This window comes from Cetorhinus maximus, chromosome 8 (assembly GCF_964194155.1).
Source record: "Cetorhinus maximus chromosome 8, sCetMax3.hap1.1, whole genome shotgun sequence".
NCBI lineage: Eukaryota > Metazoa > Chordata > Chondrichthyes > Lamniformes > Cetorhinidae > Cetorhinus > Cetorhinus maximus.
In genome coordinates, this window is record NC_135886.1 from 126,229,494 (window position 1) to 126,247,324 (window position 17,831).

At 46.4% G+C, this 17,831-nt stretch overlaps 1 protein-coding gene across 4 annotated transcripts in view; it reads left to right on the forward strand.

The window, feature by feature from the left end:
• Nucleotides 1-17,831, forward strand: part of col4a6 (collagen, type IV, alpha 6) — a 414,921-nt gene that overhangs the window by 121,102 nt on the left and 275,988 nt on the right. For all 4 annotated transcript variants that reach the window (XM_078547579.1, XM_078547580.1, XM_078547578.1 and 1 more), the window contains one exon: nucleotides 11,807-11,890. In XM_078547579.1, coding sequence (XP_078403705.1) covers nucleotides 11,807-11,890 — 84 coding nt within the window. The remainder of the gene's footprint in view (nucleotides 1-11,806; nucleotides 11,891-17,831) is intronic.

Genomic DNA, 17,831 nt, shown 5'->3' on the forward strand with positions numbered 1-17,831 from the left:
ATTAAGTTGCTGCTTGTGCTGTTTCAAGGAGGTTCTCCCAATGTCAAGTCTATTGACCAGGACCTTGACCATATGGGTTGGTGGTCATGATTTAGGCTTGTCTGATTAACGGACCCATAGCTTGATAATGCATACAAACTCCAAGGCGGTGTTTAATTAAGGCAACAGGGGTCTCCCCCTCTGGCTGGAGAGTCAATGAGAACCCCACATCGCCTCTTTTAGGGAAGGCCTGCCATATTAACTGCCACTCAGGCACTTAACTGGATGGAGGTGAGATCAAACAACCCGGATATGGAAGTCCCACCTACTGAGAGCTGCTGACCAATCAGAGGCTGGCAGCTCTAGTGAATGGCAGCGCCACTGGGGAGGTGGTGGCTGCTGCCAGTACAACACCCACCCAAGGCCTAGTATCATCACTGGAACCCAGGCCACAGGTGAGTGATGGTGGGAGGGAGTGGTCGCAGTGGAAGGAGGTCAGCAGCATCGGGTGGGCGGCGCAGTTTGTGTTGGAGCCCCCCTCTTCCTGATTCTGGGTTGCTTGGCAGTGAGATAGCTGTCTAGATCTCATCCACATTTTCCTCTATAAACAGGTGTAAATTTGTTTGTTTGCAACAAGTATTTTTCTTGTTATAAGTTACATGTGGAAACAGTGGAGTAGGCAACAAGACGCAGAGGAGGAGCTGTTCGGCAGAATTGCAAACAAAATAATCCAAAGTGAACCGAGCCAATATTTCCAGGAAACCCATATTGACACCTTCTCACCAAAATGTCTTTGAATCTACAGCTGGTACACGAGAGCCCTCTTGCTGTCATCTCCAGTTTGCCAGCTCCACTTACAATACTGATGGCGCCGAGCCCTTAAAGAAAGAAAGCGCTTTACTTTTTAAGTGTCTTGAAAGCTGTATCATCCCGTGAGGCCAGTGCAACCCATGATTTGGTGATTGTGGTTTACAATCTGAACTGTATTGATGAAGGATCCCAAATCAAACCTTAGGGCAGGAATCCCTTGAGACAAATGCCAACAACCTGGTTTCCATGCCTAGCAACAGAAGAGCAGTTGGCAAAGTTGTTATATATTTATATTTCGTTTATATTTCGTGCTTCGCACTTATGCTTCTTTGAGGGAAAAACAAACAAGAATTTAAATGCAAAATCCCACTTGTGAAAATAAGTTCACGTTTCGTCAAATGTCTGTAAATTTTGAGTCTGGGCATCCGGCATAGGGCTCCCAGAGAGTGAGTCACAGAACTGATTGTTTGTCTCCGATCCACGCTTTTGTCTAGTAAGGCTGCCCACAGGGAGACTTCACTTGCAACATTGACCTGACAGTGTCTGCATCAGGAGGAGGTTTTTTTGGAACAATTTGTCCCAGAATTGTGTCTGGCTCAACTCTGCCTCACAAGTTTCCCACTTAATCTTTCCTCCGAAAAATGTTTTCACTCCTGCTCTCCTGAAGGCACCGAAGTGACTGGATTGCAATCTCACAGGCGACAGCTATTTCCCCAATACCTCTGTTGTAATATGGGTTCTTTATTTGCCTCAGTGATGAGATCTTAAGGCTTGAATATTTAAACATGAACCCTTTATTGTTAATCTTTAATTATTTACAGATCCCAAGTTACTGTCACGCATGGTTCTGTTACTTTCATGCAGGCTGGTTCCAGAGTGTTCTCTCTAGACTGTTCTCTCAGTCTATTACCATGTGATTCTATACACCATACCATGGGCATTGCTGTTCTCCAGCCCCACATTAACCCTTGCTCTGCCGAGCACCTTTACATTACAATGGCATGCAGGCACACACAACATCATACAACATCTCCCTTTCTTTGCCAAAGAAAACATGCGTTTCCAATGGAGTACAATTATTTTGTAATACAATCTTTACTTGCTGTCCCTGCTCTCCCCATCTCAAGGCTCTGACTTTATAAATTCAGATGGCCTAGAGACTTGACAGTTCTTCCACATCTTGGTCTGTCACATTGGGAGGAATGGTAGTAGTACTCCAAGGGCTGAACTTTATGTTGATCAGACGGACCCATGCCCAATTGGGCGTGAAATTGCATGAGATAAGGTCCAGCAAGCGTCTCCACATTATTGCGCATTCGTGCGATATTTTGCTCAGCAGGCACATGCAAAAGTTGGAAGTGCACCCGCTGACAATCAAGAGGGAAATTAAGCCCATTATTGACGCAATTGTCTGCTATTTTCGTCACCTTACGGTTGGCAGATGGGCGAATCAGCCAGGTGGCCGTCACATTTTTTATGAAACCTCATCCAAGGGCGGGGATGAGGTTTCCGTTATGAAATAAAAATGTTTTTTTTAAATGTCTGGGCAGCATTTTTATCATCTATATTTTCAGGTGCCTGATTGTGATGCTCGGACATTTTTTTTCTGCTTTTTAAAACTTTATTGGAACATTTTCAGGACTGCAGCCCCCTGAAGTAGAGCTCTGCCTTCAGGGAGCTTTCTCTCAGCGCTCACCTGCGCCCGCGTTGATGTCATCGCCCCCCCCCCTCCCGCCCCCACTCCGGCAGCACTGAGCTTTTCAGCGCGTGCTTCACACTGGCTGGCTGTTGATTGGCCAGCCAGTGTGAAATCGCGGTTGGGGGCCGATCGCAGCCGGCTGTCTGTTTCCCGGCTGATCCTGGGCCCGCCCGCCAAGCTAAAAATTCAGGCCCGTGTTTCTGATACTTGGCGATCTCCATTTGACTCATTTTTTGCGCTCCTTTGAGTCGTGTTTCTCTTTAATAACATTTCGTCTGCTTTTTTCAGACACTGTGTGTTTGTCCCAGTCCTTCCAAAGGGAATGTGCACTCTGTTCATTCCTAGAGTGGACTCGAATTTTCCTTTTCCATGGTGTCCGCCATGTTCTTGCTGGACGTATACGTTTCACGAATGGAACCTTCATTTCCACTTGTTTCACAATCTCAGCCAAACATTTGTTTGCTGTTTTATTTTCAAACCATTTTGCAAGCTTATGAATCTTTTCATTCAGCTCAATGGTTCTCAGTACAACTGAGACATCCAGTGCCCTTCTAGTTCCTTGCGCTTCAGTGTCAGATTTACATTTTCCGATCTTATTTCTGTCTTTTCTTTCTCTGTCATTTTGGTTTCACTGTTGGCCAGGTCTGTCTTTGGCGAAGTCTTAACCTGTTTCAGTTCTGTAATTGTTCAATTCATGGCCGCATTACCCGCTCGCCATTTGGAAAGTTCGATAGCTTTTCCTTTCGGTGCCTCCTGGTTTTCATTCAACTGCTTCCTCAGCACTTCAGTCTGTTTCTTGGAGCTTTTGGCTTCCTCCTGAAATATAGAGCATTGCTGAGTCTTCTCAGCTAACTGGTTCTTCAGATTGTTCAGAGTGAAGTTAAATTCATTTTCCTTCTCTTCATAGCCTTCCAGAGAAATAAATTTTGTCCTAATTCTTGTAGCGTGTAAAGGCCTGTCAACAGGTTTTCCTTTTCTTTGTGAAACTCGCTTGCCTCATCTTCAGCTTTCCTGTCATTTAGTTGAGTCTCTTCGAGTTTCTTCTGCTGTGCTTCCATCCTGCTGCTTAAGACAGACTTCATTTCTTCATGTTGCTGAATGGCTAGGCCATTTGCATTTGATCTTGAAGGACAATCGGTTGTCCTTTCAACTGTTTATTTTCTTGTTGACCTCTTTCCAACTCACCTCTGTGCTTCAGTGCATCATTTCATTGCCACTGATAGTTCCAATGCAACTTTTTCTGAAGCAATGTTCAACTTTAGCTCCTCGTGTTTTTCCATGGCTACATGTTGATCCTTCAAGGAGCCTTTCAGGGTTGCAACTTGTTTGCTGCTTTGCATATCTGTACATCTGGTTTAGTTTCCCCAACTCCTGCTTTGATTTGCCAACTGTGGAATTGAGGATTGTTATTTCCTCCTAGTACCTTTGTGTCATCTCTGAAATTTGTTTGTTCAGATCTCGAACAGTTTTGTTCATTGAAGGCTTCAGTTTGTCGTGCATTTTCAAAGCTATATGCTCAGCTTGAATCTTGTGCTTCAAATCTTCAAGTTCAGCTCTGATGCAAACCTTTTCCTGTAGAACAGCTTCATTTACTTTTTGCATATTTTGCTTCTTTTGAGTTACCTCAGATAGCTTTCCTTCATTCATAGCGATCTGCTCACTCTGCACTGCCATCTGTCTCCCTCGCTCTGGGGTCTTTTGGCTCCCTCACTCTGGGGTTGTATGTTGTCCTCGCCCTGGAGTCTTTTGTTACCCTATCTCTGGGGTCTCTTTTGCCCTTGGTACTTTATTTGGGGTGCTAGACCTTCTTATAGGGTCTGCGTTCTTCACAACTTAGAGTTTAAAATATCTGTCAAAGCCATTTAATATCTCTCCAAATGTTGTTGCATATTGATTTGTACATTGTGGAGTACTTCACCAGCAAGTGAACCAAAGATGAATAAAAACTTATCAACTTGTACTTATTCTGATTTTTTATTTAATCCTATAATTCTCCTGTAAACTAAAAATTGACTTCTCCAAGACTCCACTCTTGGGCCTGGTTTAGCCCTTCCATACCAAACATGTGCCTGGCCCTTCTAATTTGTTGTCCATGGACATTTTTTGTTCTTGCAGTTAACGCATTAAATGTCATTACCGCTTAGAGCTGTCAGTGCAGTAACTGTTTTTTTTTACTCAGGCAGCTTGTCGGCTCCTTTGTTGTGAGTTTCTGTGTTTTTCTGCTTTTGTTGGGCTCGCTGGCGATCCTGGGCTTTCTTTGTTTAAACTTTTTAAACTTTTAAGGTAGAAGAATGATTACAGGAGAATTTATTTTCTGGACAATTCCTTCCTTTTTTCTCTTACCTCTGCAGGTCCTGTTTTTGAACCCTGAACTTTGGGAGGCTGCTCAGCCATTCGGCAATTGGCCTTTTTTTTTTAGTAAACTTAAAGCTACAGCTTTTCTCCTCCGCACTGCTGGCCCTCTGTTTTTTTTTAGGTAACTTTCTTTTTTTTTAGCAGCTTCTTCTTTATTCTGCAGTTTTTCTTCTTAAACTTTTAACTCTGCCAGCTGATTTTTACAGGTTGCTGAGCCCTTGGGACTGCCACCTATTCTTAAATGTTAATATGGCTACTTGTTCTGTATTTTTGCTCACCATCTCGTGAACTATGTTGCTCAGGTTCTTGCAATTTTCTGTAATGGACTTCCACACACTCTGGTGGACTCCTCACTTCAAACTCTGTAGTGAAGCTTCTTCAAGTTTTCTTCTTGGGTGCGCTTCCCTCTAGCTTGGCTTCAGCTGCTTTTAGTTTTTCATTACTTGGGATACTGTTCTGGGTATATTGCATTTAGCAGCCACCTTGCATATCACCGTGAATCACCATGTCGGATTATGGTACTGTCTTTGATGTGATATCTTTTAGGAGCTACCACCGCTGCTAACCGTGTCGTAATATGGGTTCTTTAGATGTCTCAGTGATGAGATCTTGAGACTTGTATAAATTAAATATGAACCCTTTATTGTTAATAATTAATTATTTACTGATCCCAGGTTACTGTCATGCATGGTGTTATTACCTCCATGCAGACTGGTTCCAGAGTGTTCGCTCTAGACTGTTCCCCCAGTCTATTACCATGTGACTCTATGCATCATACTGTGGGCAGTGCTATGCTCCAGTTCCACATTAATCCTTGCTTTGCTGAGCACCTTTACATTACAATGGCATGCAGGCACATACAACATCGTACAACAACCTCAACTGAATTGCTGTTCTTCGTGTATGAACCTGGACTTTTAAGTCTGGGCAGCTATTCGATCATGGTATTGTTGCCGACTCTTATCCTGTCATGGCCCATATCCAAGAACAGGTGTTTTCCAGCAGAGATCATGAGGTAGCAGTCAGAAGTGGTAAACCTGGTTCTTTTGTTTTTTTCATCTTCTCGTGCTTGATGCAGATTGTTGGGGCCAGCAGTCACAGTCGAACTACAACTTTGGCTGAGAATTTAGCACAGAAAATAAGTTGAACTAGAACCATTCTGGTCTGTATAACACAGTTCCAAGAGACCAAGTATATTTACTTTCTAAGCTATTGCAGAACGAGACAGATCTTTTTTTAAATTTATATATTTAAGGAACACTGCAAAAGTCTACAGACGAATCTGTTGAAGGTGTATTACATTTCTGTGTGCTGACTAATATTCATCCCTCAATACACGTTAGTAAAACGGATAATCTGGCCATTATCTTATTTCTGTGTGTGGCAGTCTGCTGTGTGCAAATTGGCTGCTGTGTTTCCAATGTTGCAACAGGGATAACACTTCAAAGTATTTAATTTCCTAAGAAGCAATTTGGGATGAAAGGCGCTATATAAATGCAAGATATTTTCTTTGAGGAGTGGCAGAAAGAGGTCACCAACTTACATTTGGTATTGATGCATTGGCCATTGCTCTGTCAAGTATACTGTGATAAAACATCCCTGGTCTAAGAAAGCAGATAGGCACTGATTGAGTCTCAGTTTGCTCTTCTTCTGAAGATGCTGACTGATGCTTAGGTATAGATTCCTGGATGGATATAGCTGTTTGATGTCTCTCTCATTTTGTAGGTAAACAGACACAGCCACAAATTGTAAATGAATGAACAACAAGATAATCTGTTTTGGTTGAGGGAGGAATACTGATCAGAACACCAAGAGATTCATCAGTTGAATTAAACACATCTGAGCAAACAGATAAGATGCAGATGGTTCATTTTAAGTCATCTTAAAGACAACACTCCTTCAGAAATTAGAATATATAGTGGAGCTTGAATGGACAAGCATCTGACTAAGAGGTGAGGTGAGAGTGGCTGTCCTTAGCATCATGGCAACATTTGACCAAGTGTGACATCAAGGAACCCTAGCAAAACTGGAGTCAATGTGAATTGGGGAACAACTCTCCACTGGTTGGAGTCATACCTAGCACAAAGAAAGATGTTTGTGGTTGTTGGAGGTCAATCATGTCAGTACTGAGACATCAAGATAGTTTCCTAGGCCTAACCATTTTCAGATGCTTAATCAATTACCTTCCATCCACCGTAAGGTCAGAAGTGGGGATGTTCACTGATGACTGCACAATGTTCAGCACCACTCGCGACTCCTCAGATACTGAAGCAGTCCATGTATATATGCAGCAAGACCTGGACAATATCCAGTCTTGGGCTGATAAGCGGCAAGTAACATTTACGCCACACAAGTTCCAGGCAACCACCATTTCCAACAAGAAAGAATCTAACCATTGCCCCTTCACATTCACTGACTTTACCATCGCTGAATCCCTCACTATCAACATCCTGGTGATTGCCATTGACCAGAAACTGAACTGGGCCAGTCATGTAAATACTGTGGCTACAAGAGCAGGTCAGATGCTGGGAATTCTGCGGAGAGAAACTCACCTCCTGACTAATCAAAGCTTGTCCACCATCTACAAGTCACAAATCAGAAGTGTGATGGAATACTCTCCACTTGCCTGGATGAGTGCAGCTCCAACAACACTCAAGAAGTTCGACACCAACCAGGACAAAACAGCCTGCTTAACTGGCACCTCATCCATCACGTTAAACATTTACTCCCCCACCACCGATGCACAGTGGCAGCAGTGTGCATTATCTACAAGATGCACCCAGCAACTCACCAAGGCTCCTTTGACAGCACCTTGCAAACTCATGATTGCTACCACCCAGAAGGACAAGGACAGCAGATGGATGGGAACATCACCACCTGGAAGTTCCCCTCCAAGCCACTCACCATCCTGACTTGGAAATATATCACCATTCCTCCACTGTCACTGGGTTAAAATCTGGGAACTCGCTCCCTGACGGCACTGTGGGTGTACACACACCACATGGACTGCAGCAGTTCAAGAAGGCAGCTCACCCCCACCTTCTCGAGGGAACTTAGGGATGGACAATGAAAAACGCTGGCCTAGCCAGCGACACCCACATCCTGTGAATGAATTTTTAAAAATCATAACCAAAGTGCTACTAGCCAATCTAAGCTGATAGAGCAGATGCTGGTTTAAGCGATATGCCCACTTTCTCCATAGCAAATATTATATCCAAATAGACCAGAAAAATGGGAGAAATTAGCAACAGAAAAATGATGAGACCCCAGTTTAGAGGAAGTTATCTTTTAGCCGTAGCAGCAGTTGATGTGATAATTGACCAAAGTTCCCTGTGGCTAGGGTAAAGAACAGTCAGCATTAAGCTCAGGTCAAACAACCTGACTTCTTGTCTGCATTCACACTTCAAGAATGAATGATTAAGTTGGGCACCTGAGAACTTGAGTCCCTGGTATAAGATGTTTGGTTTCCTCTTCATTACTCACATCCCCTAATTTTGATTGTTGTTGTAGCTTGCTGTCACCTGATTCTACCGCCCATTCTCTTCATAGAGTCATAGGCCAGGATATTTCGGATGGCAGGGTTCTCCTTCCCGCCATCCAAAGAATCGCACTTCCCCGTGGCCATTTAATGGTCCGATGAGCTTAATTTACTGGAGAAGGGACTTCCGTGCCTCAGTTGGGAGGAAGTCCCGCCTCAGAGAGCTGATGGCTAATCTGATTGGTGGGTAGCTCTCTACTCCCAGCAGCGCCAGAAGCGGCAGGACTGGGGATGTAAGTTGTCCCCAGGGCCTAAATCCCAGGAATCCAGGATCAGGTAAGCGTGGGAATCTCAGGGCGGGTAGGCGAGGTATGGCCCAGCGGGTGGGTGGGGTGGTTGGTGAGGGGCTATGGGGGAGGGAGCACCCACAGGGGAAGACCTTGTGGTGGGGTGGGGAGGGAGTGGGTGTGCATTGCCGATGTCGAAGGGAGGCTGCTGATGGAGGTGCCGCTCCCCCCAAATCACGCACCCCCAACCATTCAGCCTGAGCAGGGTCACTTTCTGGGCTTCCCCCTTGCTCCTGAACTCCCCTTGCCAGCCTGAAAATGAAGGCTGAGTGATAAACTGCCCTTAGTGGACATTGGTTGTCCACCATGGCCTTAACTGGGGCAAGGGAGGGTGGGCCAGCCTAGGCCTGTCTGTTCCTCTGTATAATTGAGCGGTTGGGGTGGGCGAGCGCCCGGTGGGAAGGCTATCATAGGAATTTTCCCCGCCTGCAAGCCGCTGGTGGGGGAATGTAAAATTCTGCCCGTAGAGTTAATTACAGCACAAAAGGAGGCCATTTGACCCGTCAGCCGGGATTTTCCGTGCCTGCCAGCGTTGGGCATGTTTGGTGGCTCGAGCGGATAATATGGCGAGAAGGCCAAAAATCAGTTTCATGACGTTGTGAAACCAGTTTGCGATCGTCCGCCCTGCCACCGATGGCAGGCCGCATTCCCCACCATCGGACATCGGGAACCTCGTTGAAATACATCAGATCATTACAAGGCCAGCCCGCCGGACTCAACCCCCCCACTGGGTCATCCATCCACGTCAGCGGGAAAACACGCCAACGTGTTTCACAACAACATATAAGCAACGTGCACCTGGCAGGCTGCACTTCCCTTGGGACTTCAAGGTTTGTTTGCCGACCTTGCTTCGGGCAGCGCTCACAGTCATCAGCGCCAGGCTTCACAGACAGCACCATGTCACTTTAGGGGGGGCTCACGAGCAGGTCTCTACCCACCAGATCAGCCATATGTGGGTGGCTTTTCAACAGCTGCAGGGCAAGGTCTTGCTTGGAGAAACGGGAGAAGTGGCCTCAGGCAAGGGAAGAGGCTGCAGGACGAGGGCTGTACTGGGGAAGGAGGGTATCCCAGGGGGTGTGTGGGGGCACATGTTGATCTGTGCAAGTGGCCTCAAGATGGTGAAGGCTCAGGAGGCAGTCTTCAGAGGAGGTGAGGCCAGATGGATATGTGAGGGTGTGTGTGTGAGATTGGGTGGTGATGTCCCTTAAGCTGACAGTGAGTGAGATGCCAGTGAATGTGTGATGTGCTTGAGTGTCTGAGTTTAGAGTGATGAGATGGTTGCCATACCCTGGCTGCACAGATGAGATCATTCATCCTCTATCTGCATTGGATGGCCAACCTCTTCTGTGCAACATTGGCACTGATCACCACTGCCATCGCCTACCAAGCTGGAGTGGTAATGTAGCTGCCCCTCTTGGGGCTAGAGCAGGGGTAGAGGACATCACAGCGGGGCCTCCACAGCATCCAAGAGACCCTCAAGGGCTGCAGTCTTCTTGTCTTTCGGGGCCATGTCTGCTTTGCTGCAGTCCTGGGCTGGAAGCACAGAGTGTGGCTGTACTTTAAATGTGGTGCCTGGCACGATGAAGCAACGAGGGGACGGCGTGGCAGGCGAATCAGAGCTCGTCTGCCATGGGAATGGTGTGTTTCTTGAGAATGCATAAGTAATGTGGTGTGTTTGGGACGATATGGCGTGTAAACCCACCATCGCAGCCAGTTGGTAAAATGCCATTTTACCCACCCACTCCCACGCTTAGTGCAAATCTGGGCTGATTCCACCCATCAAGTCCATGCTGGCTCTCTGTGGAGCAATCTAGACAGTGCCACTCCTCTACAAGATCCTCAGTGCCCTACAAATTTATTTATTTTCTTCACGTGCGCATCCAATTTCCTTTTGAATTCATTGATTGTTTCCGCTCACCCTCGTGAGCAGCAAGATCCAGATCACTGCCACTTACTGCTTAAAAAAGTTCTTCAAAACGTTCTTCCTCACATTTCCCCTGCATCTCTTGCCCATGACCTTTAAATATGTTCCCTAATCCTTGTACCAGTAGCTAACGGGACGAGTTTATCCTGAGCTACCTTATCTCATTTGTTCGTTTGTTGGTCAATAACAGGAGATGTTCCAGATATGTGTAGGAACAAGCAGATTGTGTTTGAGTATTTTACTGTCACAGAGAACTTCAGAGCGATATTTATTTTATTATTTTGCTGAGGACGTAAAATGAATCAACTCTGCACAAACCAGGAATTGCAGCTGGGACCATCTGACCCTGTGCAGCTCAGTACAAAACAGCAGCCTCATTCAGTAGACAATAATTTTTCACACAGCTTTTTGCACAGTTGAAAAGAGATGTATATTGGTTTGTAAGTGTTACATGTATCTTCACATGCACCTAAGGTCTGTACTGAGTTTTTGCAGGCTGAATATTTTGGTTATTTGCAAGATGAGACTCCACCTATATTTCCCCCAACAATACACTCAAGCTAAAAGCAAAATACTGCAGGTGCTGAAAATCTGAAATAAAAACAGAAAATACTGGAAAAAAAGTGCTGGGAGCATCTGTGGAGAGAGAAACAGTTAAAGTTTTGGGTCCATATGCCTCTTCTTCAGAAAGTTTTCCCAGCGTTTTCTGTTTTTATTTAAAGGTACCCCTTTACTACACATTTCCATATCTTACACCAGCCATCTTCTTTGAATCTGATACTGAGACTCTTGTGTTGTGAGTAGTCAAAGGTGTCATTTACACAGAGCCCTGCCCAGTGGTGCTGAGGGCTGAATTCAGCTATTTTTTTTCCTATCCTGATCACTATCCGTTTCCCTGTAGTTCAAGTACAAATGTAAGTTGAAGACAGCACAGGCTTTTCTGGCAGAGGTTATTGGATAACCAGCTGGTTGATACCTTGTCCGACATCTTTGCTTCTGAGCCCAATTGCAATTCTGACTGGCAATGCCACTCTATCAACTAACTCAGCACAAAGCAATGTCAAACTTCAGGTGTAAGTGACTTATTGCCATCACATGCAATGCATTTGCCAATTGAACCCTCAGGAGACCCCGTTAGAAACTGCGAGATGAATTGAAAAAAAGTTTGTTTTCCAACACCAAATGTTGATAGATATCTTGTTTTGTGTTTGCAGGGGGCAAAGAATGGCTACACTGGACCATGTGATGGTCGAGACTGCAGCGGAGGTTGCAAATGTTTGCCAGAGAAAGGGTCAAGGGTGAGTGAGAAACAATCAGATGTCCTTTAAAACCAATTTCTGTTTTAATGAATGTCCAGATTGGGCTGGATGGTCCACAATGTCTATGTGATTAAGAGATGGTCCAGTTTTCAGACTTACTGGGACAAGGTCAGACTTCAACCACATCAGAACAAAAGCTGTTAAGGAAAGAGATTTGAGCGTGAACAGCTGGCCAGGTAAGAGCCTGACTTCAGCCTGATGGGACCTCAGTGTCAGATGGTAAACTGTAGCTTTGTGTTGTGATAAAGCATCTTTGTTCTTGTGTCCCATACCAAGCATGCATGTCAACCTACAAGACTGAAACGTTGATGGACAGATGACGTAGCCCCTGCAAAAACTGACAGCTTCAAAAGCAACACACAACTAAAAAACAACCTGAATAAAGTCCAACTGTTTCAAAGTGACTGAAAAAGTTAATATTTTCTTTATTGGATTTAAAGAATTTTATTGATGTTTGTTTCTATGTGAAAATTGGAACTCAGTGGTCTCAAAGATGCCACCTGCAAAACAATACAAAGCACCTTCTGCTGATGGTGAACCTTTGGTACGTCACTGTGCTGTGTGACAATCGAATTTGAAAATCCTAATCGTACCGTTGGTCAATAATCATACATTGTGGGTGAGTGCCTCACTGGGCTGAATTTTTTTAAAGAGGTTGGGGTCCAAATCGGAGACAGGTGGGCCCACAATTTGGTGTCTTCCATTTCCAAGCTGGTTCGCAGCTGTGCTTCTGACCCCAAAATCTGGCCGTGTGTCGGATCACACCCCATTCCCGTGCCCAACTTGGATTTCCAGCCAGCATTGCCTTGAACCGCATCCATTGGGCAGAAGGATCATGGTTGAGCACAATGGAGCTCGTGAGGGAATGACGGCAGCAGTCCACAGCTGTGGTGCTGGCCATCCTCCGGAGGGGTTTCCCTCTGAGATCATGGCCATGCAGTTGGGGCATTTTTAAAAAGAAAATAAACTTCTCTTGTCCCCCCACTATCTGCATCCTCACAAAGGCAGCAGCTCCCACCTTAGCCAGTGGGGCTGTTGATATCTGAGTCTTGGAGCCCCTCCCATCCCTGACTGGACAGTGAGTCTGCTCCCTGACCTTTGATTGGCTAAAGCTTGCAAAATCGCAATGGGCATGTCTAAAGCATGCCATTATGGAGTCGGGGCCTGGAACGAACCCTCTGGTCCGATTCCTGACACCTGCTTAATAATTTAGGACATTATGTTGGTAATTGTAAACACCAGTGTTGGTTAAAAGTATATCATTCCTTTGATAAATGCCACCAAGATGCCAAAATTCTGATCCAGCTTTGGGAATATCTTGGAGAGTATAATATTGGAATTTGCTGACAACACCAGTAAAGATTTTGGCAAAGAAGGAAGAACAGGAAAGGTGCAACAGATTCAGGAGGACCTAGAAAGGTTAATCAAATGGGTAGATAAGTGTAAGATGCAATTTAATGTGGGTAAGTGTGAAATAATACATTGTGAGAGGTGGGCATAAACTTAAAATTAGAAGCCGGCCATTCAGGGACGATGTCAGGAAGGGCTTCTTCACAAAGGGGGCAGTGAAATCTGGAACTTCTTTCCCCAAGAAAACAATTGAGAACGGAGGTCAATTGAAAACTTCAAAACTGAGATTGATAGGTTTTTGTTAGGCATCGGCATTTAGGGTAATTGATTTTAAAAAATAGAGGCACAGAATAGGAGAATAAACAAGTCACTACAAATTAGTACTAGGTGCTCTAGTTGTTAACTTACAGTGTGTAGCTTTGGATGCCCTATGGAACATTAGAAGCATCAGAATGCATTTTGGGTAATAAAAACAATAGTTATGAGGAACTTAAACAAAAAATGCTGGAAAAACTTGGCAGGTCTGACAGCATCTGTGGAGAGAAAGACAGAGTTAATGTCTCAAGTCTGTATGACTTCTTCAGAGCTTTAGGAGTCATACAGACTTGAAACGTTAACTCTGTCTTTCTCTCCACAGATGCTGTCAGACCTGCTGAGTTTTTCCAGCATTTTTTGTTTTAGTTTCATATTCCCAGCTTCGGCAGTATTTTGCCTTTATCAGTTATGGGGAACTATTTGAGATACTGGTTCTATTTTCATTGGAGCAGAGAGGGCTAAAAGGGACATTTAACAGGTTTTTGAAATGATCAAAGATTTTGATGGATTGAATGGGAAAGACTACTTCCTTTAGTTTGTGGAGTCGGTTGCAAGGGAGAATCAATTTAGAATTGTCACAGGTATTTTGAAGAGAGTGTTTGGGAAGAATTTCTTTACACAGAGCATGGAATGTTTTAGGACGGGGCGTGGTTGAGACAAGGACAAGAGAAAAGTGGATTCAAGTTTGAAGTTAAAGAAAATACAGCACTGTGGGGAGGGAGTGGGGCAGCAGTATTTGTTTTAGATTGCTCTATCCATGACAAGATTGACTGTGGCTTCCTTCTGTGTTCCAGACCTCTGTGGTTCAAATGTTCACCGAGACATGGAACATAGGTTACCAGAGGAAGTGCAAATCAGAGGAGCATTAGCCAACCCTGTTCTTGCATACCTCCTTGAGTCAGTCATCTGTAAAACTCTAGGAACTGCAGGGAAAACAGATTGCTCCCTGATAAGTGCTGGGAAACTTGAAAGGAATCCTGTGGGCTATACTGCGGAATTTTCAACATAACCTCCTTACTACTGATTGGTTGAAGCTGTCCAAGTTATTTATCTATTTAGAATTCCAAATCTTGTCCAGATTGCTTTCTTAAAGGCACAATTTATAGACAGTGGGCAGATCATCCCAGATTTCTACTAAGTGCGATAGTGTTGTTTTACCCATCAGCCGCAATGGCGGCTTTTCACACTGTATCGTCCCAAACCCGCCATATTAATTATGCGTTCCTGGGAAACACGCCTTTTCTATGGCTCTCATTCGCCTGCCACACCATCACCTCATTGCTTCAGCACACTAGGCACCATACTTGAAGTCTAGCCGTGAGCAGACCTCTCGGTGTTTCCAGCCCATGACTGCTACAAAGAAGACATGGCCCTGAAAGGCAAAAAGACGGCAGCCCGTAGATTCAATGACGGGTCCCTTGAGCACCTTTTGGACACAGTGGAGGTTCAGTGTGATGTCCTCGACCCCCATCCTGGCTGCAGAATGGGCAGCAACCTCACTAGTGGCCTTAAAAGGAGGAGAGCCACCCAGTGCCGCAAGATGATGAATGATCTCCCCCGGTCCGCCAGGGTAAGTCACTCTTCTCATCACTCTCAACTCACACACTCACAAACCCATCACACATCCACAGGGCCCTCATTCATTGCCGATTCAAGGGACATCACCATTCACTCTCTCACACTCACTGTCATTGTCCTCATCCCGTCCATGGGATCACTCACCACCCACACAGGCCAGGCATACTTATCATCAGGTCTGGCAGGCGCCCTGCTTACACACTTGCCATCTCTATTCATGCAGGTCAAACCAGCACTCAACAAGAGGGAAAGTTCACAGACCAGTGGAGGGATGCCTGAAATCAAGGTGCTCACGGACTTTGAAAACAGAGCCATCCAGCTGGTCATCGAGGATCTGGACCGGTCCTGTGCTGACGGTGAGGTCGGCGCTGCTCTACCAAGTGAGGATCCAGCAGTGCAACATCCATCAGGTAACCATGCTGTGAGTGATGTGTCCTGTTTCACAGGCCAATGCCATGCACTAATTATCTCCCCTTACTTCCGCAGGCACACCTGGGAAACAGCCGATGGAGTCCACGAGGCAGAATCTCCAATCAAGCCCCAAAGGAACCTCTGAAGAGGAGTCTGGAGGCACCCTCCTTGAAATCCCATCACAGCGCTCACCCATACCCTCCACCAGCGCAGAGACACACACCTCGGTGGCACCTAGCTTTAGAGTAGCCCTGGGATCACAGCCTGGTGAGCACATTGCACTGTCTGATCCACTGCAGGCGGCGTCAGGGACTTCCCAGGTGTCCGGCACTCAAGAGGACAGCTGGAGGCCAGAAATTTGCTGAGTCTGGGTCAGATGACGAGCCTCTGGACTTGGTCATGTCACAGTTGCCGGGGCTGCAAAGGCAAGCGCGGGAACATCAGGAAGGGATACACTCCTCAGATTGTAAGGCACAATGGAAGAGTCCGTCCACGTTCAGGCTGAGGTAATAGTGTCGGCATGCCAACGCACCAAGGTCAACACTGGTAGGGTGGCAGCAGCCGCCATGGTGACCTTGGTCCAGGACATTGCTCCCGCACCGTTTTGCGGGCTGAACTCCATCGCTTACGCCATTGTTGGCCTCCAACAGTCTGTATGCAAGAGGGGTGCAGAGCAGCCCGACCTCATTCCAGCTACCCCTTCTCCTCAAGGAGTCAGCCAGTGGCCCTTGGACACCCATTGGAAGGAGGATCAACAGGTGTAGCCCCCAGGGCCATCCATCCAGGTGACTCCGGGAGTATCCGGCCCACCTGAACCCCTGATAACAGCACAAGTGAGCTGCCCTCAGCCAAAAGTAGCGAAATATTCTCAGAGGCTTTGTGAAGATCTATGGAGTGTCCTCACTGTATGTCGTCATCATCCTCCTTGAGCGAGTATTAGGGCCTCCACTGCATCTCAATGACAGGAGCATTATCACAGAGGGTATGTGCGCTGCCCGAAGCCAGACTGGAGTCAAACATTCATAGATGCAATGTGAGGATCTATGGTGTCTCCTCACTGCATGTTGTCATCATCCTCCACAAATCTAGCAGCTATGAGGGCCTCCCAAATGCACCTGCCTCATCTGGCCAGTGAGAGGGGCTCATCCCCGTCATCGTTGCCTTCGAGGACCTCCTCACCCTCATCCCCGTCGATGTCCTCCCCATCGGAGGAGATCATCAGCTCTTCCAGCTCCTCTCCTCATTGCAGTGCCAGGTTGTAAAGGATGCAGCAGGTGACAATGATGCGTGACACCCTCGGTGGAATGTATTGCAGGGCTCCACCAGACTGGTCCTGGCACCGGGACCTCATTTTCAGCATCGTGATGGTTTGCTCCACCAAGTTACGAGCTGCTGCATGAGCCTCATTATAGCGTCGCTCTGCTGCAGTCTGAGGCCGCCGCATGGGTATCATCAGCCACATCCTCTGCGGGTACCCTTTGTCCCTGAGGAGCCATCCCTGCAGCTTCTGTGGACCCTGGAAGATGTCAGGGATCTGTGACCAACTGAGAATGTAAGAGTCATGGACACTCCCTAGAAACCGTGAGCAGACCTGCAGGATGCGTTTGTGGCGGTCACACACCAGCTGTACATTCAGCGAATGGAATTCCTTATGGTTGACATAGATGACCACGTGCTGCAATGGAGGTCTGAGCATCACATGAGTGTAGTCGATTGTACCCTGCACCCAAGATTTGGGCAAATCCAATTGCTCTTGCATCCTGGCTGTCCTGGTCCTGGGCGAAATGCACAAAGTTGTGTGCCCTCGCAAAGATACCATCTGTGACCTCATGGATGCATTTGTGGGTGCAGGTTTGTGATATCCCACAGAGGTCACCTGTGAATCACTGGCATAGAAATCGAGCGCTGCGGTCACTTTCATGGCCACTGGCAGTGGATGCCCTCCATGTCCTTGTAGCACCAAATCCTGCAGCAGCTGGTAGATGTGATCGACCAGTTCCCTAGACATGTGCAGTCTTTGGCGACACTGGTTCTCGGTCATCTGCAGGAATGAAAGGCGGTGTCTATAGACCCTGGGTCTAGCTGGCTGCCGACCAGCGATGTCTCGCTGTGGCTCTTCAGCGGCGTGTGCGGGAGCCCCAGTCGCCCTTCTTCCAGAGGGTGCTGCTCCTCCCTCTGTGCAGCCAGGCGCCTCAGGCTCTTTTCTCAGTTGTCTTCGCTGTCTGTACACCACAAGGCATACAGCTAGGTCACCAGGCTCCATGCT